Source organism: Musa acuminata, chromosome BXJ2-6, assembly GCF_036884655.1.
Source record: "Musa acuminata AAA Group cultivar baxijiao chromosome BXJ2-6, Cavendish_Baxijiao_AAA, whole genome shotgun sequence".
Classification (NCBI taxonomy): domain Eukaryota; kingdom Viridiplantae; phylum Streptophyta; class Magnoliopsida; order Zingiberales; family Musaceae; genus Musa; species Musa acuminata.
In genome coordinates this window covers 8413632-8439839 of record NC_088343.1, presented here as the reverse complement: position 1 = coordinate 8439839, position 26208 = coordinate 8413632, and the positions used below count along the sequence as shown (strand labels likewise).

General features: G+C 35.6%; 2 protein-coding genes and 1 non-coding gene across 5 annotated transcripts; 1 reads left to right on the top strand and 2 right to left on the bottom strand.

Annotated features, from left to right (window-relative positions):
• Window positions 1-147: 147 nt before the first annotated feature.
• On the bottom strand, window positions 148-2426 carry LOC135614609 (auxin-induced protein 5NG4-like). Its single transcript, XM_065112135.1, has 7 exons — window positions 2175-2426; window positions 2025-2087; window positions 1809-1925; window positions 1450-1684; window positions 1203-1361; window positions 923-1074; window positions 148-815 (listed from the first exon to the last, which is right to left on the bottom strand). Exons 1-7 carry the CDS (start codon window positions 2366-2368, stop codon window positions 650-652), a joined length of 1086 nt encoding a protein of 361 aa, XP_064968207.1. The 5' UTR covers window positions 2369-2426; the 3' UTR covers window positions 148-649.
• Window positions 2427-12606: 10180 nt separating this feature from the next.
• LOC135614605 (polyadenylate-binding protein RBP47-like) lies at window positions 12607-18061 on the bottom strand. 3 transcript variants are annotated; one of them, XR_010487604.1, is made up of 6 exons: window positions 17491-18061; window positions 16210-17156; window positions 14846-15062; window positions 13076-13143; window positions 12864-12994; window positions 12607-12773 (listed from the first exon to the last, which is right to left on the bottom strand). XR_010487604.1 is itself a non-coding variant. In XM_065112132.1 (5 exons), the coding sequence occupies exons 2-5, from the start codon at window positions 16867-16869 to the stop codon at window positions 12932-12934; spliced, it is 1245 nt and encodes a 414-aa protein (XP_064968204.1). In that variant the 5' UTR covers window positions 16870-17156; window positions 17491-18060; the 3' UTR covers window positions 12804-12931. The 3 variants fall into 3 exon arrangements, 1 of the variants encoding a protein (XP_064968204.1); XR_010487603.1 differs by having other exon boundaries at window positions 12623-12773; window positions 14609-15062; window positions 17491-18060; XM_065112132.1 differs by lacking the exon at window positions 12607-12773 and having other exon boundaries at window positions 12804-12994; window positions 14609-15062; window positions 17491-18060.
• Window positions 18062-20085: 2024 nt separating this feature from the next.
• LOC135616011 (U1 spliceosomal RNA) lies at window positions 20086-20244 on the top strand. The gene has a single exon (XR_010488245.1). It is a non-coding gene; the product is annotated as a U1 spliceosomal RNA (small nuclear RNA).
• Window positions 20245-26208: the final 5964 nt, after the last annotated feature.

Here is a 26208-nt window from a genome sequence, read left to right as displayed (position 1 = left end):
CAAATAATTTGTATTCGATCCCCCCTCCTTACGTCGGCCTCTACAAAATGCAAATTCCATCTGAACCGTTCATTCGTTGCCTCTTTTAATCTCAACCGCCTATCTAGTCAGTCGTGAACTTCCAATGTTTGTTCCATTATGAAGGATTAACGGTTGCGATTACAAAGATTGGTGAGATGAACGGTTCAGGAGGGACTTTGATCACAATTTCCCTTTGCTGGGGTGCCGTGCTTAGAACTCGTGTACGTCACGACTCAGGGACGGTTACATGAAATTACGCGCATATCCTTCGAGGTCAACACTCGGTAAACGAACCAACGCATGGTCCTAATTGGGCCTAATATTGAGCCAAATGGGCTGTCGTTCATTTCACGTGTATTGCCAAGCTTGATGATGGGCTGTTCTTCTTGCTCATATACTCTGAGCTTTGAGCAGGTGAATCACTGACCATTTTTGTTCCTCATATACTCCAAGCCAAGAGTATGTGATACTAACTGAGATGTGAGTCACACACCTCCCCCAACATGTACAAGTTGGACAGGACTTTAATTAGGAAGAGCTTGTCAAGCTTACAGTGTCATTTGGAATCTATGATTGTCCACACCAACTTAACTCCATTGTACTATCATTACGTTGAACATTAGCACCCTCATGGGATGTCAGAAACTGCATCATTTTGCTTATGCGACTTCTCCTGGTCAAGGAGATGCCCTCTTATGTCCTCCTCCATTACTTGCTCTGTAGCTTTCTTCTCTTCGCTTTTCCCCCAGAGGACAAAGTAGAGGCCAGACACAATCAGAATCGATCCAATAATCCTGGAGAAAAGAAAGAAAGACAATGACCAAAAGGTTTAGTCGATTGAGCATTATGTGGTGAAAATTGTGATTGTGAAATATGTTTCATGAAATTAATGTAGCCATACCCTCCTGAGTAGAACTGATCACCAAGAATAACAGCTGCCATGATGGCCACCACCACTGTTTGTACTGGTTGGAAGACGGCAACAAAAAGAGGACCTCCTCTATCAATGCACCAAATCTGGAGAGAGAAAGAGATCCCCGATGCCACAAGACCCTGTAGACAATTGAAATGTAAGCATAAAATCTGAGACAGTGAAGGTGATGATCTTAAGCAGCACAAACTCTTCTATTGTTTGCTAAAAGAGAGAAGCAAAGCAGTCAGCATATCTGTGGTGGCATTACAGCATAGAGGATGGTGAAGAGCTCCATTCCCGAGTGGACTTTCCACCTCTCAATGTCCTTCTCTGAGAAGGCTGCGATGATGAGGAATTGGATCAGCCCAAAGAAGCAGGTGATTGCCGTAACTGAGAGCCTCGCAGGATACTTCTTAAGCACTGGAACCTGCACTTGTTCAACACAAACAGCGATGGGCTATCTTGTTTCTGGTATATATCATCGACTGCAAGATCACATAGTGAGGGGGACTGACCTGAAGCACCATCCAACCGGACCATGCAACGCAATTCCCAAGGACGTATACACAACCCAGTGTCCAGTTCAATATTGTGTTTGATGAGGCACCGAGGAAGAGTTGGGCATGGTGCTGGTGGTGCAGCAGAGGAGGACCCTTATAGAGAGTGATGATGGTGGCACCTCCTACACTGGCAACCGTTCCGACCACCTTTGCCACACCATACCTACTGTTGATGTTGATCTGTTCCAGCCTGCAGAGAGAGGAAGAGAGAATTAAGCGAGAGAAGATTAGATGCATTTCTTTGTGTGCATGTAAACAAATTTCTCTTTAGCAAGTGTGCATATAGATATGGCTACATGTTGTCCTTCGATTACCTAAGAGCTGCAGCCATGGCAAATGTTATTGCTGGAACTGAGTTTTGAATGGCAGAAGCATAGGTTGGAGATAGATAATACAGACCCAAGAGATAAAATCCTTGGTTAGCAGTAATCCTGGAAGGAAAAAAGAGATAAATACCCATCATATGAACTTGGGAGGAGGCACCAAAACTAGTACTCTGCTCATGTGGAGAGAACTTTGTATCTGCTTACCCACATAGTGCTAGAAGAAAGAACTGACGCAGCAAAGATAAGGTAAGAGGTGGCCTGTCTTTTCTGAGGAAAGCCAAAAACAAGAATGAAGACACCAGAATAGAATGTTTTACTGCTCTCAACAGCATGCAAGCTAAGACATTGCCTTACTTCTCCAGAAAATATGCAAAGGGGGCCAACAAAGCCAAAGCAATGATGTTCCTGTAAATTGGGAAGACAAGTTTGCTGATTCCCATGTTGAGTGCAGTTCTGGAAACTATGTGGAACCCTGCATAACAGGATTGCAGTGCCAGTACAGCTATGAGAAGCTTCACTTTCTCGGAGACTTGTGAGCCTCCCCCCATCTTCTCTCTTGACAACGAAGAGAGGATGCTGCAACGAGGAAATCGAAATTGGTGCTTGTATCAAGAGGGCATGACGCTTTATATAGAGCTTTGGGTGTATGAAACAAGTGGAATTATCTATAGTATCTAATGATTTATAATGACTTCAATAAAATGGTGTTGTAACAAAGGCAACAGGACGGGTTGTCTCGGTCTCTTTGTGAATTGACCCTCTCTTTCTCTCTCTAGTGTTCTTTGCATTGATGCTTGCATGAATGAGTAGAGTGGTTACTAATGCTTTTGATAGATATGTTTGTTCTATGAAACATGGTTCTTGAAATCGGTTGAGGAGACAAGGTGAAGTTAAAGCATGTCGGACAGGCTGCTGAGATCGTACGATTTGTGTGGAAGAGACATTGTTCCTCATCTGCTAGGCACCCTGTTCCCATTATTCATTACTGACATCTTTTTAGCTCATATATCACTTGTATACTCATAGAAATTTTTATTATGAGATAATGAAGGTGTATGGAATGTAAATGTATAGTTTAAGAGAGCAAGCAAATTGCTTTCTTTTTTTGCATCCTCGTTCAAAAATACAGGATGAATACAGTGAAAAATGTCCATGTTGCAGCAGAACAGTTTTGCCTTCCAAAGGCTAATGATGAATAATGAACCGTAAGACAACGAGTCTATCAGCAAAATGAGTGCATCCATGTCTGGTGTGGCTTTTGTTTCTTCTTCTTGTTTCTGTGCCCAATAATGTCATTCAAGTTCTTCACAAAGATGGAGGGGTCATGTGAGCATCAAATTATCAATGCTTATCATGTCAAGCTGATGATGATTGAGTGTGGTTGGTTTGGAAGAGGAGACTGGAAGGAATCAAATATCATGTGGTCTTCAAGAATATGGTTTTAGAAATCTATCTATTCATTTGGTCTGGAGGTCTTAAACTAAGTGAAGCACATGAGAAAGATTAATCCATTGCATGTAATGAAATCTACATGCAATGGTTTTGGTCAATATACATGCAATGATGCCTTTTGATAGTTTCATACAGGGGCCAGCACATGTTTGATTAGGTATTCCTCGCTCATTACATTCCCCCTAATTCTTGATTTGTACTATAGGAAAATATAAATCATGATTGATGAGATAATACTTTAAAGGACGAATCTTTTTCTGTCTTCTCACTGATCTATTATAGCTCATCTTCTTTGTTCTGTGGCAACTGTTACCAACTGTTGTTAGTGTTCGTTCTAATATGTTCTTCAAGGGCATATTCTCGGTTTATATCATGTATAAGATTTTGAAGCTTAGTTTTAGCAGATAATTCAGATGGCTAGATGCCTATGGAAGCAGATGCGATCACCAAACATGACTACCAATCATCATGTTCAACAAAGTGAGGCTCCATCAGCCACCAACGCCAACTTAAAACAAGAACAGGGACTGTTGACGCAATATTAGAAATCAAAAAATCAAAAGGAAAAAGAAAACAAAAGTTCTTCTTTCATGCCTAAAGCCATGAGCCTTCTTTCTTTTTATCATTACTTCACACAGAAACCTAGCAGGGGTAATCAGAAGCTCAGCTCATCACAATCATAAAAGTTCTGATCAACTTGAGGATCGTCTGCACTTAGATGATGCTGCAATCCTGTGCTAATTCAGCATGTCTGCCTGTGCCCAACAAGGCTAGCGATGCATCTGCAGAACACAAACAAGATGAGCAGTCGAAGAATGCATGATCCTTGAAAGTTGCGGAGGTTCGGTAGCCGGCAACCTCCATGAGCTGAAGCCTGGAGCGTCAACCCCACTTTGTTTCATGTGGTCAGTAGGGCTGCAGAGAGCAAGTTGAGAGCAGCTGGAATCTTCAAGTCTGGGCAGCGGAAATGATGACGCTTTATATATGGTTCTCAGACATGGCTGTTCCCAATCATAAGAAGCTTCATGCCACTTGATACTGGATTCGTTTTCCTTTCAAGAGCTGCTCGAATCTGCTTCCTTCATCTCTGTATCCAGTATTTACTTTCAAGCTCAACTTTTTTAGTGACATGATTTGCAATTGCCATATACGATGTTATGATCTATTTAAATTAGATTGAATCAATCGAAAACTTTCCTTCAGCACAAGATTTAGTTGCCTCCATCTAAACCCACTACTCAACGGTTGATAGAGAGAACGTCCACTCTTACGTGATAAGCTTGCACGAGGCAAATTGAAATATGAGTTTGAACAATTTGGACTCAATGCAGGTAAGATATCACATTCAAACCATCTATAATACTTCCAATATCAACATAAAATTGTGATAACAATGATATAAAGTTAACTTTGAATATAAATATATATATATATATATATATATATATATATATATATCCATTTAGAACTAATTAGACTTGAGCTATTCAACTATTTAGGAGCAATTTTTCTTGCAACCAACAAACCCAAATTGATTTGATTATTCAAAAGAGTCTTATTAAGTACATGTTTGATATGGTCTCTTATAAGAATAAATCTTTTATCATCATCAGATATGAGCTCATAAGATATGATCCTAAAATTAGATTCTAGATATGAGATATAAATATTTGTTGCCCTCGTAATAAAACACAATACAAAATACAAGCATCTTTTATCATGGTGTGACATTCATCATCAATTGATTTTGGCTTCTGTATTACATCCACGATAATTAGGAAAATAAATCAAGTCAAATCAATTTTGTCTACTCAAAATAAAAAAGAATAGATGCTAAAAAAATAAATCAACAAATTTAAAGTGAAAGTGCACTACTAAGACGTGTACCTTCTTGCAGAGATGAAGCCTTGTGAATGAAAGCTATAGTCATCTACATTAGCTCTATTTATCATATCTTAGGGGGAAACAAAAGGAGAAATAATATGTTCAAAAGCACATGCATCTACAATCAGAAAAATAAACATCTAGAGTAGTTAATCAAAGATCAATTCTCACCATTAATTAACTGATAATTATGATTCAATATATTATATGATAAATTATGAGCAACTAAGGACTACACGAAGATTTAACCAAACAAATACAAGGCTCCAAGTGTAAATAAATGAAACATGTACTAGAAGGGAAGAGTGTTAGATATATCATTATTATTCGGAATCAATCATAATATTACTTTTTTCTTCTTTTTTTTAGTATAAACATGTTCTTTTTAGGAAACTCGTGGTGGCTAAAACATTTTCAGACTTATTGGAGGAGTCCATAGAAGAGTTAGTATTCTACAATTTTATTTTTTTTATTATAATTCATACATCATTTTATTTATATTTTTAGGAACACCATCATGGCCGGATCAAGTTCACTAGTGAAGCTTATTTCAGGACTTGGTGGAGGAGGCTAAGAAGGCTTTAGTATCTCTATTTTTGTTTTCTTTTCTAGTTTAATTCATAAATAATTTTGTTGTTATATTTTTTTATGAGTGTTGTTATGGCTGATGGGTTTTTGGGATTAAAGTAGAGTCTAGAGTCGTCAGTTGAAGAGTTCATTAAAGAGTTTATATTTGTAATTTTATTTTATTTTATTTAGTATAGTTCATAAAATATTTTATTTATTTTAATTAAAATTTATATATTTTAATATTTGTTCAAATAATTTTTGTAAATATAAAATTACAAGCAATAAGAAGATGAAGAAAAAGGAACCTTATACTTCAATATCATGCGAGAAGTTTTAAATTCTATGGATCCCAAAAATGTCGTGTGCATCTGCACAATGTGCGTTGCATGGAGCATTATGATCTCGGACCATGATCCAACCAAGAGAGTGATCTCATGGTTGACCTATAAGAAATCTCTCAAATGGGCCATGCATAACATAAAAAACGATCAGAAGTCCTTTAAAGTGAGTATACTAGTTTGCTACGAAGAATGCAACATCTTACAAATCTATAACGGTTAGATGTTCTTTTCTTATCCGGATATCTGGATCAGCCTATACAATCCATTTTCTTAAGTGAAAATTGATATCCGTACTTGCAATAGAGATATCTTCTGAGGATTTTCGTACCTATCGTCAGTTTTGGAAAACACTAATGGTGCATTCAGTAAGACAACTGATGCAACACTATATAAGTGGAGAAAGGGAGATATTTCATGAACTATAAAAGAAAAATCCAATCCTAATAATTGACATATCATGAGCTTGGCAAGACATTTTTATGTACTAGAGACATGTAGTACTGAATTAGTTAGCTTTCAATTGTTCCTTCTACGAGTCACTTGGTTGGGCGTGAAAATTCCTGTTAGAGCAAACGAGGACATTACATGTAGTTATTTGGTTGAATCTTACGAAGAATTGTGGCTTGTCTTACAACATGAATCTTATGTTATCTATGTATATCGACTTTATTTAGAGAGTAAGCTCTGAGTTAAGATGGACAACTTAGGTGATTGAGCATTATTTCTAGATGATAAAGATAATTGTTTGGGGATTTTCGTACCAGCTCATGAAACGAGATATGAAAGTAATTGCATATATCTCATCAATGATAATAAAGTTATAATTATAAAAGATAGTTGTAAAAAAATAATTTAGAAAAAAAATGATGGTAAGAAAACAATTTGGCAAGAACCCTCCCACCCTATATTTTGGATCACATCAAGTTATAACTGAAAAAGTTTGTTACATGTATAAATTTTTTAGTTATCTTATCGTTAAAATTAAATATAAATTATTTATAAATTTAATAAAAAATTATATCATTCAATTGCATATTATTAAATTTTGTATACTCTATATTGTTGTCAAATAAATTAATGCATGAAAGTTCTTATTGTGTGGTACTTAAAACCTGATAGTTGATTATTAACTTTTCGAAGCTATAGTTAATGTTGAATTTTTCTTATTTGAGTATTTTAAGATTTTTCATACTATAATATATATTGTTATCGAATAAATTAATGTATGAAAACTTCACTATAGATAGAATTAAAATAGACATACAATTAGATGTGTGTTTCTTGATTGTTTTTATTTTTTGTATAAAAAATATCTGAAAAGTATAAATTTCTAAATCATAAGAAAACAATCTTTTGTGATATAGAAAACAAAGATTCTTACTTATTATTGTGTTGCACTTTTGTTAAATGATTTATAAAAAAAACTTTTATAAAAAAAAGGAATGAATTTTTTTTCTTTTTCTATTCTTGGAGCGTTGAATATTATCTTTTTTTTTAGATCTCACAATCGGATCATTTGTGTTTGTTTCATGAAAAGCAAGGGAAAATTCATGGAAATTTAGTTTCAAGTACACTTCAACATCTATTAAGTCTTCATCACCATTCTAAACAATTTTTTTCTAAAAAATAAAATTAATACATTTTTAGATATATAAAATCAATTAAATTTCATTGGATACTAGTTTTCCACCATGTATTGGTTTAAGCATGGACTTGGTCTCCAACCTTTTCGATTTGGAGTAATTTCTCAGTAGTGCAACTTCAAGTTGAACTACTTCAACAGATCTTTAAAAGACCTTAATCATAAGTCTTGATATGTTGTTCCAACCTTTACAATTTTTAGGAATTTCTCGCCTCTCCAACTTCAAGTGAAACCACTTAGTTCAACAGATCACTAAGAGACCTTAATCATGAGTCTTGATATGTTGTTTAACCCTAATTGCAACTTTAAGATTTTGTGCGGAGCTCAAGGAGACAAGCAAAGAAACTAAGAAAAAAGTGAGAAAATAGGAGAAGAAAGAGGAGGAGGCAGAGGTGGAGGTTATAACTGTGACAAGGGTGTTCTTTAGATAGGTGTACTGTTTTCGTTTAATTATCTTGATTATTATTGGTTAGTACCAGGCATATTGACTATAGATTGCAAAACACTAGTTATTCTGACTATATAGTGTAAATAATGATATAATCCTCTGATATCATTATTTTTTATAAAATATTGATTAAAATATTAGAAAATAATGAGAAAGGAAGTTTTGGATTTTTTTGCCACACCAGTCTCTATCTAGATTGAGGCACAACACTTTCAAATGAGCAGGTGTATCTCCTTAGCAGTGAGCTCCATCTTTATAATTTATCACATCAGATTGCCAGACAAGTCCAAGAATCAACAAAAATTGGATTGGTTAGATAGGATCAGGTTTAGTCAATGTGGCAAACTGTTTTTTGAAGATAAATTTTAGGGTCCAAGGCACAACAAAATATCATAAGCATATGCTCATTCGTGATAGAAGAAAATTAAATCATCAAGAATCCTAGTTCAGCTAACAGATTAAGATTGAGCATTTGACTTAAGGAGTAAAGGTTGATCCCAGTTTGAGTCTAGCCTTGGTTGATTTTGAGGTGAGTAGTTCAAGGATTTTCTTGAAGTTAATTTCTTTTTAATCTCAGTTAAAGAGGGTCAAAAAGATGTAATTAGTCCTTTGAGTTGCATTTGATCTCTATTTGGTTGAGCCACTGTTAGCTAATTTTGAATTCTGTCATCAACCTTAAATATGATGCAGAAGTAGCCATCTCTCCTGTACTTATATAGTACTTCTTGTTAGACTCGAGATAGTATCAGTATCTAAAGGTCGCAGAATTTACACTTTCACTGCTAATGATTTTGTAAAATATTTCTCATTAAGGGAAGAGCACCTACAGACCATGATATCTGAGCAGTCTTAGTATCCTGATGGATCTTTCTTTCTTTCTTTTTTTCTGAATGAAATTATTTTCAAAATGAATACATGATATTTTGACATAAGCTACAAATCAGAATATGAAGGCAAGATTGGTTGTTATGCAAAAACCCCTATGGATATCCCAGTTCTTTCATTCTCTAACAAAATATGTCCAAGCTGCATAATGTGAGGGAAGGTGCTCATTGCAAGATAATATTATGGATCTGCCCTTTAGTGTTCAACCATCAAGAATATAATAATTGTGCAAGCTTGTTATCATACAACTATAATTTTAGGTACTACAGAAGCTTAGAGCACCATAAGAAAATTGTCAAAGACACTTTGTATACTTGAATGCAGTTTGAGGAAAGGCTCCGGTAGTCCAATACCTAGCATGCGTCATATAGGCTTTTGGTATAGAATTGACACCAGATTGTCTTGTGTCTATCAGTATTGTAGTGTGCCTATTTCTAACATTATTTAAACTAGAAAATTGGGTATTGAAAGCAGAATGGGCTGAATTTTTACATTGGCTACTTGAGGTGAAAGAATAAGTCATAGTCCTTGATCTAAAGATAGCTTTCATCAGAAGCATTCCAGTTACCTTAAACCATGTGAGTGTCATAATGAGCATTTTGTTTTTGTTGACAGTTAACTTTGAAGTGTTTTGGATTCTTCCAACAAGTTCATTTGCACGGATGACTAGCAGCTTCTTATGAAGTTGTATGAACTGTGTTTTCCTTGTAATGAAAATAATCATGGATACTTTCTTCCATTAAGCTTTTGTTGAGGTCAATATCGTTGGTCTAATCAAGGACTTCGAAATAGGTAGCAGCTTTAGGCTTTTTTCCTCACTCATGATATTATCAATTAGTAGCACTATACCTCAACTAGCTATGTCATTTGTAGCTTTTCTTCAAACATGTCTAAGACTAAACCGTGAATTGAGTCTCATAATTTTATTGATGGTATGAGCCTGATTCAGAATTACAAATATATTTTGCTCTCATCTTCGGATAACCCTGCATATGTATCAGATGGATCCTATATCAACAAAAAAAATATTCTAGATTTGTTGTATTTAATTGCCGTATATATTTTTATATATAGAGCATAGCCAGAATTTAGGAGGCATTTGATGATCCTTGGGGGTTTTAGTTGATGCACTGTCTGGTTTGTAGATCTGACTTTATTTTACGAGCAATACCTTTTTTGATGTTTCTTTTCTCTTGAATAATAATTAATGATGTCTAAAGCTTTGAATTTTATGTTAATCTTGTATCTTTGATCCTCATTTAAGTGTTGCAGAAGTTGCAACACGGGTATGGTTTTCTACATAATCTAAAAGTTTGTTTCTGGAGCTTGTCTTCAAGAAATTGTTCCAACTTGACTGTCATTAATAAAAACAATTTTATCAGCAAATAATATCTCTATAGGAGTTTATCTTGTACACTTGTGATGCATAAATTATTTCACGTGTGATAACTTGACTTAAAGCTGTTCTCTGATTCAACACTATGTTGGTAGGATACTCACTAGTCTTGCCTCTTATTGTTCTACCAGTAGCAATTGGTTCATCGTACACACGTTAACCACATTAATATGGCTATAGGAGGTCTCTGTTATATAGAAGCCACATCATTCTTTTTACAAGCTCTACAAAGCTTCTTTGGTAATGAAGAATCATATGCAGAGCTTTCTTCTCTCTAAAATTCTCTTAGTGATATGTTTATAGGTCTCTTAGTGATCTCTTGAACTAAGCTTTATACCACAAGTGCAACTAGCTTGTTTCATTTATTGTCTACATCATGCTAAAACAAACACAAATGAAACGGCCGTGGGATAAAAAAAACGAGTGTTCAATGCTCCAAGAATAGGAAAAGAAAAATAAATCCGTTCTTTTTTTTATAGAAATTTTTGTTTTTTATAAATTATTTTGCAGAAGTGCAACCCAACAAAAAAAACAAAAAACTTTGTTTTATGTATCACAAAATATTGTTTTATTATGATTTAGAAGTATATGCTTTTCAGATATTTCTCATACCAAAAATAAAAGAAATCAAGAAACACATTTCTAATTGTACACCTATTTTAATTTTATATATGGTGAAATTTTCATTCATTAATTTATTCGGTAACAATATGTAGTATGAAAATCCTAAAAAACTTAAATAAGAAAAACTCGACATCAACAATAATTTTGAAAAGTTTATCATCAATTATTAAATTTTAAGTACTACATAGTAAGAACTTTTATGCATTGATTTATTCGATATGGAGTACAAAATATTTAACAATTTATAATTGAATAATCTAATTTTTCATGTAATTTATAAATAATTTATAAATAATTTTGTATAAAGATAAAATAATAAAAAAATTCATACCTGTAACAAACTCTTTCAGTTAGAACTTGGTTTGATCCAAAATATACGATCGGAGAGATCTTGCCAAATTATTTTTTTACGATCTACTTTTTTCCAAATTATTTTCTGACAGTCATCATTTATAATTAGAACTTTATTACAATGGATGAGATATATGCAATTACTCTTATATCTTGTCTCATGAGTTGGGACGGAGATCCCGAAAGAGTTGGCATTATCATCTAGAAATAATACTCGATTATCTAAGCTATCCATCTTTACACAGGCCTTACTCTCTAGATCTAATTGATATACATAGATATCACAAAATTTATGTTGTAAGGCAAACCATAATTCTTCATAAGATTCAACCAAATAAATACATGAAATGCACTCTTTTGTTTCAACAAGAATTTTCATGCCCAACCGAGTGACCCGTATAGGGAACAATTGAAAACTAACCAATTCAGTACTAAGTGTCTCTAGTGCATAGAAATGTCATGTCTAGCTTATGATGCACCAATGATCATGATTGGGTATTTCCTCAATACTCCACGAAGAATCTCGCTTTCTCCAACTATATACTATTGTGTATATTGTCAAAATGAATGTATTATCAGGGTTCTCCAAAACTGACGATAGGTAAGTAGATCCTTAGAAGATACGTTCATCGCAAGTAGGGAGATCAATTCGCATTTTATAAAATGGATTATATAAACTGATTTGGGGATAAGATAAAAATACTATCCAAACATGATAGATTTGTAGAACGTTGTATTCTTTATAGTAAAATTGTACACTCACCTCAAAGGACTTTCGATTGTCTACTATATTATGCATTCCAATTAGAATATTTCTTAAAGGTCAGTCATAGGATCACTCTTTTGGTTTGAGATCATAGTACTCCATGCAGTGGACACTATGTGGAGGTGCATGACTTTCTTGGTATCCATATAATTTAAAACTTCTCCCATGATATCGAGGCTTAAGGGTTTTTTACAAATTACAATAAAAAAAATATAATAAAAGTACAAATACTAACTTTTTAATGAACTCTTCAACTGACGACTCTAAACTTTGCTTTAATCGTAAAACCTTATTGGCCATAACAACATTCCTAAAAGAAAATATAGCAGCAAAATTATTTATGAATTAAACTAGAAAACAAAGGCCTAACTTAACCTAAGAAAATTCTTAGATCTAAAATAAAATGAATCGAGAATCTTTCTTTTTCAGACTTATAGGTCATTCTTTCTTTTGTAGATAAATAATAGACATGCTTTAGCTTAAACTCTAAAAGTCAGTACCTGCCTAGCAGGATTGTGACCCCAGGATAGACGCACTATTTGCTTGCCAATAATTGTACCATTTAACTGTTGCAATGCTTCTTCAGCATTATTTCTGCATGGGTTAAAAGAAGAAACACACAGCTCAACAAACTTGTCGTGCATTTGTTTACAATGTTCAGAAACATACATTAGCAAGATGTACCTATGGGAAAAAAGAACAAAACCACATTGTTTTCCAACTGGAATTTTAACAGAGGTGATTTCTCCATACTATGAAAAGGCTTCTTTCAGATCATCTTCACTGACTTCTGGATCAAGCCCTCCAACAAATACCTTCAGCAACAAAAATATATTGTTAAAAGGTTGTACCAATACATGTTACCTCTATAACATATATGGACAAAATCTCCTTACTGTTGTCTTAGCTGAATCTATATCTGACTGGGAGCCGGTTGCTGATGCACCATCAGGTCCAAGACCACCTAAATGTATCCACAGTTAGGGTTCTTTATAAAAAAAATGACTATGATGTAAAACAAAGGAAAAGTGTTGAGTGATGCTTGCATATTGAATCCTAATATAGAAAACCAACAATCATAATTTGAAGTGGGAAAATACTGCCACTAAGGCCAGATAAGATAAGGCTTTTGACTTAAAATACATTCAAGCTTGTAAACCATCTATTGATACAATCAAAGACCTAGAGTTAAGTTAAATCAGAAATAAAGTCAACCAGAAAAAAAAAAACAGGTCTAAGGTTGAACATAGAATGATATCCTCAGGGTTTTTTTTTTCCAATTAGAATTCTGTCTAGTTCTGATTTTTTTTTTCTAATATACTGTGACAAAGAAACGAAAATATAAATGCCATGTCCTCTGTGAATTTGTCTTGATGGTGTCAAAAGAGTCCATAACACTCAACCTTTAACAGGTGACTGTCTTAATGGAGGCTTAGCCACCATGATTCTATATTTAATTATGTAAGATCTTAAATTGAATAAACAAAGATTTGGGTTTAAGTCAGCTTTATAAATAAGGGTGTTAAACAGTAAGGTTACTTATGGCTGCAGACTTTTCCTTGTTGTTACATTCTATATTCTTGTTTTTTATTTCTTCTTTCTTGAATATCAAGCCAACCAACCAGGAGAGAATAGGTAGTCAAGCCAAGCCAACCCATACTTCATCTGTGCCTGAATGGATTTGATATCTAATTAGCCAACTAGTATCCCTAGAATGATTACCTATATATTGTTTTCAACAGATACAAAACCAGTCTGAATAACTTTACATTTTTTATCAACGAAGCCTTCACTACTATATCACAAAGAAAAATTCTAAAAAGTTTCTACTCTTCGTATCCTTTGAGGGGACAATAAAAGGATTAATGATTGCCAGGAATAAAAGAGAATTTCTAGACTTAAAGATGGACATTTTTCTATCTGCTGTAAAATTACCCATTCCTTCGTGAGCATAGCTGTGACCAAGCCACCATAAAACCATTGACTAAGGAGAAAAAGATGTTACAAGATAAAGGAAGAGAAGTACTTACAAGAAAAGCTCGAGGTTAGAGAATAATATGCTATGAAGATATTTTGAATTTTTATGCAGTACTTACAAGAAAAGGTCAGTTGTGGAGAATGCATAATTAGAGAAAAATCCATGAAGTAAGCATGAAAATTCAAGCATCTCAAGGAATGTCCATTATTCTTAAACAAATAGATTGACAGATGAACATAGGATTTGAAATTTCTGAACTTTCTCCATGGAAGAGAAGTTTTGTGTTAGCACATAGAAAATTTAAGGTAACACAGAGAAAATAAAGCATCTTTATCTTTGGGACACTATTGTGTTAGCACCAACTAAGAATGGTCTAAGTTGTGTACCAGCTTCTTAAACGGAATAACTTCGAAAATATATTGAAATGATGGTTAAAAAAATCCAAACGTACCAGAAGACTTTCTAGGTGTAGCAAGGCCAATACGCATGGGCCTAGAAGAACAATAAACATCATTCATCTCGGTGATAGCAACTTTTTTATTATTCTCATCTCCAAATCTTACAAACCCATAACCTTTTGAACGACCAGTATTAGCATCAATAACAACTTTTGCACCTTTTACTGATGGGTACTTAGTAGTAAAAGTTTCATGCAAAATTGCATTAGTAACATCAGAAGCTAAATCACCTACAAAAATAGAGTGATCGAAAGTAAGATCTGAACGCTTATTTCCCATGCTAAATGGTGCCCAATTTAACCGAAATGGCAGATCTGTGTTAGGCATCAGATGACCGCTGAAGCTCTGAAGTATTTTTTCAGCCGTTGCATGTGAGTGGAACTCAACAAACCCATAACCCTCTGATTGTCCAGTCTGCTCATTGCGAATAACCTTTATGGAGACAACCTGCATGGCAAGTTGTTGAGTCAGTATAAAAGGTACGAGATTAGTTTAAAGTATTATATAGATGCAACAAACCATAAAAATGACTCAAAAGATTTAATTGAAAATATCTTCTTGTTCAGATGAGACAAACAGTGCATGTGATGAAAACTAAATATGAGTTCACCAAGCACAAAAATAGGCATATGTGGTTTAATCCTTCCAATTTAAGCAAAATGTAACAAGAAAATAATTATTGTGTTCCTTACATAAGACCGAAAAATTACAGACATCTCTACCACATTGCACGTTATTGTCTAACCAAAAGATACCATGTGAACAATATAATAACAATTATCAATCTGTAAATGTTAGTCAAGACATAATCTCTGAGTTTTCATGATGCCAGCTAGCCAAGAAAATGCTACTTTAGTCTAGAATCAACTCCTTAACACTGGTTAAAAACGAAAAAGTAGCACTATACTGAAAGAGTTTTTCTTAATTTGTGCAGAAAGCACACTAACATAGTAAACTGTGTAATGTTTCAAGATTCTTCCATTAACTCTTCCTAGCTCCTAAGTGCTGCTGCCAAATTTGCTCAAATTGTTTCTCCCATTTACCTGCTCACCATAGGATCACCTTCCTTGTTTAAAATTTATTATTTAGCCACAGTCAATTTGCCAGGATTGAACAGAATCCACCACATTTAATCATCCATAAAATTTCTATGTTATGATTGCCTTCAGATCCCGTCTAAGATCTGAACGACAGCAAGGGCTGCAATTTACAGATTATAAGTCGTTAAAGGACGAACCCTTTGTTAAATTTGACATTTCTAAACTTAATTATAACAAAAGATCGAGACCAAATGTATTAGATTAATGCATAAAATTTAAGACCTTCTATTAAAAGGAAAATTACTAGAGAAATTATGAAAATATCCACATCACATGTAGATTTAAGTCAAACAATACTTCTTTAACTCAGCTTGTCTATGCAGATGGCAAGGTAAATGGCCTACAAATGCAGATATTTCAACGAACTACCACAAAGCAAACAAAAGGAAGCAGGAAGATCCAGTTGTTCGCATCAATCAAGAGAAGTAAACAGCGTTCCCATCACATATGAAAGAAAGACAGCATCTAGCAGCAGCAAAAGGATAAATCCTCACCTCACCGGCATGGACGAAGCAGCCGAGGAGGTAGTTTTCGTCCATCCAGTACTGGAGGTCCCCCACCCAGATCGTCCGCTTCTCGTCCTCCGCCGCCGCCTCCTCGCCCTGCTGGTGGCGGTTCGATATCGACGGCGGCTGAGGCGGAGACGTCGGGGGATGGGGGTAGGGAACGAAGGGATGCCCGTATGACGGTGGCGGCGGCGGTGGCGCCATCATAGGGTGCTGCATCACCATCGCCGGTGCCGGGTACCGCACCGCCGCCCAAGGCTGGGGCGACGGGGTGCGCCGCGGATCCACTCCAGCCACCGGTTGCATCGTCGCCGCCGCTTCGATGAGGACGGCGGCGAGGCAAGCAAGGAGAGAAGAGGGAGATCTCGGGTGGGGGGGTGGGGGGTTTGGGGGTGTGGGATGGCCGACGAAGGGTTTAAATAGGGAGGCGGATTCGATGCCAGGTTTGATATTGACCGTCAGATCAAAATATAAGAGACGTAATCGCCGTCGATTAGTGCTCGTGCCCTGGGCAAGGCACCAGGGCGGTGGTTTTGTCCAGATCCGCGTTTTATATCGGACTGCGACAACTGAGTTCGGTACCGGTTTAACCTGTGTCGGCGTCTCGATGTAAAGGTCGTAACTGGGCTGGGCCCAAGTCCACGTCATCCAATTCAATGATGCCGAAGACGAACCACTTGATCATGGACAGACTTACTTTACGCAGTCAAAATGCGACTCTAAAGGACAGGAAAGCACGATTCGACCCATGAATTGCATTCCCTTAAAGGTTGAAATTGACAGCAATTATTTTCTTGATGAGCATTCCTTGTGTTGAGGAACTGCATGCTTTAGTGGACAATAAGCCATCAATTAAACAGGAGCTGAGGAAAATGAGAATTGAGATCAATCATATTCTCCATAGCTTCAAATTCCGTAGAAATCTGTGATTGACCCTGCGGACAATCACAAGAAACCAATGAAAACATTAAAAAAAACCTTTAAAAGAATGAAGAAGTTAGACGTAAATTTAAAAAAAACACCTCACTACAAACTTTTAATAGCGTAAATTTGAAAATAATACAGTAAGACGTCTGATTATATTTTTTTAATGGCATCAGGAATAATTTTTCCAATCATCCAACAGAAACATTTTTTTTCTTCGGCCAAAGGTTATAGTTTGAATCAAACTGAAAATATGTTGTCCTTAGCTGACAGAACTTGCGGTCTCAAAATTTTGAGTGGTAAGTCAGTAGTCATACCAACGAACATACAAAATCAAAAACTTACAGCGCTATGACTGAGTGGATTAGCGCCAGGAAACGGATGAATCGCCCCCACCCGTGTTGTTCGCTACCACGACGACCGTGGACGTACAACGACACCTCGGTAACCCCCGCCGGACCTTCTCCTCCGCGATATGAGTAGGATGCCGGGTGAAGGCCCTCGTGCCCACCACGGGGAGCGTAGTGGCCACCGACATAGGGATCTGCGGGGAACGTGCGGTGGCCGGGCTCTTGTCCAGGATAAGGGTAGGGCGCCGGGTGAAGGCCGTCGTGCACACCACGGGTTACGTAGAGGCGACTGACATAGGGATCGGCGGGGCCCCGGTGGTGACTGGGATGGGCGTCAGGTCTGACTGGGGTCGCAGGATCGCTAGGAGGGTAAGGGTTGGGGTGAGGATTAGGATAGAGATAGTGGTAGGAGGAGTCAGCGACGGGGCGGGGAAGGTCGTGCTGCGGTGGCGGTGCGCTGGAGAGGTGGGACTCGGGGTGGTGATGCGGCGGTGGCGCCTGGGGTTCGGACCACCAACGGCTGTAATCCATACCCTAGAGAGGTAGTGGCATTGGGGAGAGAGAAGGCGAGAAGATGTGATTGACTCCGCCTCGGTCGCTTTCGCAGAGAGAACGACATCACAACCGGTGAAGTTACCGTGCTTATTGTTGCGCTACTACCTGCTCTTCGATAATGTAAAAAAGAAAATTCCATGGATGGATGCCTCATAAGCCACAGGAAATATTACCAAATTGAATTTATTTTTTCTATTTAGTATTTTAAATTTTACATGCTACATATAAAGCCAAACAAAGTTTTAAATTGACATAAAGTTCAATGAAAACAGTGGTTCGACCTAAAATTCGTACATAAATGATTTGGTAAAGAAAATTGATGTTTAAATTTGAAATAAGTCAAAACGTTTATAAACAAATACTGCTTGATACAAATAATAATTTTTTATATATATAATAAAAAAAATGAATAAATATATGTGTAGACTATAATTCTTCACTTGATGCTTTTTTAGTAGCAAGGGGTATTATAGTTATATTTGTAATAGAGAATCTTTTTAAAGGGAAATGCCAGTTGTTTCCCATCCTTGAATGAGGTTTATTGGACTGTGTAAGTTTTCAGGAAGTCGGTCATGTAACTATAGTTAACAATTGACTTGGCTTCGCGGACCACGAGTTATTTTTCGCTGATACCTATAGTTAACTATAGTTATTTTTCGCTGAATTGAAGTTCTTCCTATTTCTGTGATCTTAGCAGCTACTTTCTAGCTTGTATTTCTTGTCCCTGCATACCGATCGTCTCGAATCCCAGTTATGCTCCCTTCCGTACTGCACAATATCAAGATTACTGGGATTTGAATTAATCATGAGAGCCAAAGTAAACTATGCCTTCTGTTTTCTGTATCATTTAGAAATTATGTGATTTGAATTCCCTCCATCTCAGAATCGAAGCAATGTGCAAAATGATAGTCTGTTGTAGAGATTAAATTCTTATGACCTGATAAAGAAAGCTGTTTGTTAGATGGGCAGCGTGTTGACTTATTTGTTTGATACATACCGTCAATTAGCTTCTCATTTGTTGCTGTCAGTTGTGGAAATGCTATTGTGGTCGAATGAGCCGTTACCTCATGCGAGATGCGTTCAAGCCACACAAATAAATATAGCTTTGTAGCCCTAAGTCAGGCATCTCAAATATCCGAGCTGTCCGCTATGTTGTGCTAACTTTTGTGAAGAATAAATACATATTAAATATATTTAGGTACCGTCTAATAAACCCGAAAGATGTTATGCTGCGAATGGACTTAGTGTTGAATACTTAGGGTGGATGAACTTGATAGGAAAATAATGTTTATTTTGTATGCCAATAACGATGAGCTTTCCATTTTTCATGTTCGAAGACAGAGAGCACAGGTGAGCGTCTGCCAAATGTTGTATGTTATTAGTATTTGGTTCCATGAAGAATAAACAAGAATTTGGTTCGGTTTTATTGCATTTAAAAGAATCAATCTAACAGATGTCGAGGTAGCAAAGGAAATATCCATACTAGATGGCAGGAATGTGAAGTTTAGTGCTCAGTGTTACTACATACAGGGGAAATGATCCATGGCATGACTGGAATTACATCGCGGTGTTACACATTCTCCACTGTTCCGAGCCTAACAAAGTGCCCCCATCTATGTTTCTCAAAAGTTCATCCATAAGATAGATACTTAATTTGTGCTCTTGAGTATCGCAATCCACCTTCGGGTTTGGAGGTTTTTGATTCAAGACTACGCTGGATGCATTCTTTTTACACTGATATGCAACCATAAGACATGGATGAGTTTGTCTTTTCTAGTATAGTAGGATAGTTAATTGGCAATATCATCATTATCATCTCCACGGTAACTTGATCATCCAAACTATTCAAGCATAAAAAACAGAAGACTACTGACAAATTTATCGTCTCACTTGTGATTGGAATAGTTAGCAATGGATACTATATCACAATTAATCAACGCTTCGTTCACACGAGGGGTTTAATCCCACATCGAGTAATCTGAGGGTGGCGAGACCGCAGAGATGCTTAAAAGAAGATTCGTGCTACGATTGTAACATACTTACCTGGACGGGGTCTATGGGCGATCAACAAGGCTCATGGCCTAAGCCAATGGCCTCCATTGCACGTTGGAGGAGCATTGGCTTACCATCTCCCCAAGTGGGAGAGTGGACGTCATAATTTGTGGCAGGGGGGTACGCGCACGCGCGGCCCCTACCCAAGTTTTTACCAAGCTTTTGTGTTCGTTCGACTTCCCTCCTTTTGGGTCAATGTGACCAGTTGGGATTCGCTCGGAATCGATTTGGATTTATTAATTTAAAATTAGTTAATTTGATTTAGTTAGCTATTTTATAATTTAAAATTAAGTATTCTTGAACCAATGATTCAAGCTCATTAAATTAATAGATTAAATATCTTATCACATCAAGTCAGGATAATAATGCGTGACATTGTGATTGATTATTTTGCACGAACTATCTTTCACCTATTAATTACGACCACTGACAAGAGAAAACTGATGCTTATTTATGGGGGATTTGAACTTAATTCTATGTAGGATCTATAATTTGACTTGACATCAGAAATCTATTTGTCCAATTCCTAGAAAGTTCGAACATTATTTTTGACGTTGTCTCAATTGCCAAAAGAAAAAGAGAGAGAGAGAGAAGAATGAAAGCATCATCTTAATCCGAGAATATGTATTGCTTAAAGACAACAAATGATAACACCATTTGGAGATCTAATTTATTTTTATGATTTCTTTGTCATTTGAACACATAATTATTCAGCACGGCTGTTATAGCCTTGTAAACTAATTGATTCTTTTATCTTTCTTGTTTCTTAGAATTGGCTTAACAAAATTCCAAATGTAACATTTTATTTTATGAAAGATTAAGCAATGATAATATTGGCACATTAAGACATGTTAACTACAATATTTTTAAGGAATTCTATAAATGATATTATTTTTTCTGTGAAGATAATGACTTACCGGTTTGTATCATGCTATTGGAATCCACTTAGAAAGCACATTATAAGATGGGTCACAATATACTATACTAAGATTTATATCTGAATCATGACGAGGACATGCAATCTTAATATACTATACTAAGATTTATATCTGAATCATGATGTGGACATGGAGTTTTAAACGAAGAAGATACTCTTATTTATTAATTTAAAGTTAAATATTTTAAGATAACGACACAAGTTCATCATATTAATGCAGATAATAATACATATCGTTGTCATAAATTAGCTACATGAAACTTTGGACCATAAGCTGCAATAAACTAACCTTTATTATGATTGTATTGTTAGGTTCATGATGGAATATTTAGCTAGAACTATACCTGTCTTCTAATAATTGCAATTGAGTGTGAAGATTGATGCTGCTAAGAATGGTTATACACAAAATCCATTTGGGATCTATAATTCGACTACTAGAAATCTATAGATCCAATTGTTTTAATTATTTTGACATTGACATTGTTTTTGAAGATTACATATGATAACAAATAGATTTCTTCAACTATATTTTGGTGACGGTGGTAAACACCATATCAGCAAAAACTATTGTGGCGAGGAAGACATGGTTGCTGGCCGCAGAGTCTCGCTTGGGAATGTGGCTGTAGCGACGGTGGTCGATCGCTGGTCGGAAGCAGGGGCGAAACCTTGCTTTTCTCATTGCTCTGATATCATAATAGAATGAAACAAAGAGAAAGATATAAAGGTAAAAAGTATACTTCAATTAGTATCATATAATGTTTATTTATACATGATGAAGGAGAGGATTTTTTATGATGGGAAAGATTCTTCGGTGAGAGCAGACTTATCGATCTTCAACGGGTCTAATAGAATGATTACGGAGTTGAAGACAGAGGTTGCTAATGATTCTGGAGTAGAGGATTCGGTGACGGAGTGCTTCTAGAAATGAGATTATTTTCCTCATATTGATTGTTTGACTTGTAAACAACACAGAATTTCATTTGTTATCATCGTATCAGAGCAATTCTTGCTTTAGCAAGCTCTATTCTCTTTTCCTCTAATCTCCCTTCCTTTAGACTTGTCACGGCCTTCGACAGTTGCAGCCTGTTCTTGTTGGAGCGAGGTTCGCCTTATGTGCCTGACCTTCGACGAATCCCATCACCATGAACCCGATTGTTGTATGGACCGCAACCTTCGAGAACTTCTTGCAATCGGGCTTGTGGCAGCGCTTGACGAGGTGAACTCCCTCAAGGGATCAACCTTGATCACTCCCTCGAAGGATCGACCTTGATCTACGGCTTGTGGGGTGCTAGCTCTTGCTCTAGTTGAATAGACAACCCTATCAGCAACATCACTGTCCACATTGGCAATTGGCCATCATCTCTATGCGATGATGATTTGATCGTTGAGTCGGGGGGACGAAGTATACAAATGGGCATGATGTGTCATTAAATAGATTGTGTTAGAACCCTATATCAATAAACCCTCATCATGTTTTGTCATGTACAATATCAGAACATGATGGCTGGTTTGGTAGGTTCTTTGACTACCTCATCCACTATGTATTTGGATGTGTTGACTTCCAAGTTATTTGCAATCAATGTCTTACAACCTTGAGTGTGTTGTTTTTTATCAGTGCTTTATAGTTAGATTTTATCGTGTTGTGGTGAAAGAATGCTTCATGTGATCCAAGATGATCCAACCAAAGTTAAAGCTGAACCCCAATTTGGCTCAATTAGAGTTCAAGTCTAACACCAAATCGATCCTAATCCAAACCAACTCAAGCTTGAATCCAGCTCAAGGACCAGATTGAATGTAGCTCAAGTCTCACTAGAGTTTAGCTTGTTCAAAGTTCAATTTAGCTTAATCAAAATTCAAGCCAAAGTTCAATTCAGATCTAATCTGGCCAAACCTAATGCAAGCTCAATCTCAAGCTCCTGATCAAGTTGCAACCAAACCAACTCAGCTAAGTGTAGAAACCTTGCAATGCCTTTTTTTTTTTTCGTCATTGCCTTCAATTACTCATCAATTATCGCACTAACACGATAAAATCTAACTATAAAGCACTGTTAAAATCGATTCTCATTCACTTACAGGACACTTATGACTAGCAGCTTGCTCCTCTAATACGAGAGAATGTTAGAATTAATCTCTATGATAAATTAGAAACTTGAGATGCTTAGAATAAGATGGTTTATATAATTTATGGATTACTCTAGGAAGTAATCATTTACATTAGTCTTCGTAGATTCAAAAAATTTAATTAGATCAATAAATGACCATTAGGCTTCACCGTCGATCTTCATATATTTTTGCAATAAAATGTTCACTAATTGCTTCATGCAACAACAAAAAAAACTCATAAAATGAAACATAAATTAATCATCAATAATCACATCCATGACATAAAAGTCCACTAAGTACTCTAAATTACAATTTTACTTTAAATGATACAGAAACTCTAATATAAGTTTTACCTCCATGATTAACAAGTATAATAGTATTGTTCTTGTTTCAACTGAAACTCGGAGTGATCCAGCAGCAGTATCTAAAACAATCTTCTGATTTGACCATTCTGCTGATGGTATTATTTTCTTTCATGTAAACATATGGTCCTCTCCAAGTCCACCGAATTACATATATACAGTTAGGACGACATCTTGTCTCGAGAGTAGAGATTAAGAGATAGTAATTACTATATCTGATATCAGTCATGAATAATGCTTGATCATCTAAACTCATCTTCTTCATCCAACTCTTATTCTTCATATCAAATTGAAATAGATAAACTTCATTATCCATCCATAAGCAGTTAACCAGGAACATATCCCCACAACTTTCAGCTAAATAGATGTCATCATTGAAAATATCTATGTCTGTGGGTAGTGACATATCCAAATCCCCAAGCAGAAATGGACAAACTTGGAAGCACACTAAATGCCTTTTATCATTTAAAGCATAGAATTGCCCTTGGAATTTGATGATTTTCCTATAAGAGGAGGCATATATATCATTCTCTTTGGTCCATGATTTATCTCCCAACCTCCAAAAATAGAGATGAGAGTACTCACATAAACAAAAGATGATGATGCAATCATGATTTGTTGGAGGTGATGACATGTAAATGAATCTTATATTTCCTTGGTACTCATGTGCTGGGAGGTCCAACCGTACTCGAGAGAATGGATTATATAAAACGATCCTATCGAGTTCCAGAACTAGCCATCCATGTGAGCTACCATGAATCTTGTATATTTCAGGTTTATAATCAAGTTTGATCTTGAACGACATGTCCTCGTTTACCATGTTGTGTACATTCCAATAATCATTATCATGCCTGATGCCTAATATCCACGGGATTTTGCTCAAGGTTGGGTCATATCGTGGAGATATGGCCCACCACTTCTTGCATACAGTTCTCAAGCGAATAATATCCTTAGGGTTCAAATGCATTAACACTGACTCGATAATATCGATGGGAATATACTTGATGACATTTTTGATCATATTCTCCTCCTTCTCCATTAGTTTTTTGTTGTTCACAGTCATATGTCTGTTGCAGAATAATTACATCACAACCTCATATATTAAGAAAATTAAAAATAAGTCTAATCTAGTGTAGTCGAGAGGGAGAGGAAGATAGAAAAGAAAGCATATATGAGTTTTACGAGAAATCAAACCATATGATGCTATTTTATTATCATGTCATGTGAAAATTAAGCAAAACCGTGAGGAATATGTAAAGGAGAGAGGATATAAGGAGTGGGGTATTTTACATAGATTATGCTTCAGTTAATGTGGACTACTTGGTTTGCATGGAGTATCTCTCATGTTTTGTTTAAATTGGAAATATATCTTATAATAAAAAAATATTTATGCTTGAGTTCATGTCGATCACTTTTTTTGCATGAGTACCTCTCCTACTTTGCTTAAATTGGAACGAAGTTATTTCATAATAAAAAATATTTAAAATTTGGGTTACACAACGATTAGAGCTTTAATCTCATACACTTTTAGATTTGATCCAATTTAAGGTAAGTGATAACGCGAGTTGGTCTAGGATTTTACAATAACTTGTCAAAGTTCATACCAGCTAAACTAGTAAATATTTTTATTTTTATTTTTCAAAACAATTGTGTTTCATAAAGGAAAATAAAACAAGCTTTGTCAACATAAACTAAGAGTCAATAAGCTAGAAATTTTTAGCAATCTTACCTAGTAATAAAGATCTTATCGATACACATCTAATATAGTTAAGACATTGCTTTAAAAATAAATATAAAATCAAAACATACCAACAGTCATACGAAAGTAAGAATCTCCTAAATATAAATCTCCATAATTAACTTTATAAGACTTAAATGAGAAATCATGATATAATCTCAAGACAAATATCAAATCAATGTCAAATCATGTGATATTCATTACCACTAATCATAAAAGTTGATAATATATTTTCTAATAACAAATATAAAGATCTTATATTTAGAGTAGTATACCTAATAACAAATGTTATATTTTCTAATAACAAATATAATAACAAATGTTATTTAGAGATCATATCTTGGTCCCAATAAAAGATAGAGTAGTATCCTTGAGAATATATTTCTTTCAAGAATAATGAACTAACTAACTGTCATATCTAAGATCTAATAATCCCAAAATAAACTATCTTATTAGGTAGAAAAATAATATTAACAACTATCATCATCATATCATTGATTTAATCCCGATTACTAATTAGACTCAAAATTCATTAATAGTTTTGAAAATTCTAACATCAAATAAGAACTTTTTTAAATCATTAAATCAAAAGATTTATTGTTGGAAGGTACCAAAGCCACTATATCCTATTTTTGACCTAAACTATAGATGAACTCATTTGGAAGGTACCAATCTAATGTTGAGACGAAGTCACGTTGAATCGGGTCCAGATCAAATTGATTTGAATTACCCGAGGCCAGTCCAAATCAGCCACCAATGAATAGCCTCAATTAGTAGGAATAGATCAAAGATCTCTTTGGACTGATCTGAATCGATTAAAGTAGTTCGATTAAATTCAATTGCATAGGGTTTGGCTGAGTCGCATGCGTTAGGTTGAGATGGAGGCTTCCGCTTGAGGCATAAGGTTGGAGTTGACACAAGTTTAAGTTTATTCTTACTAAGATCATGGCGGGTTGGACTTTGACT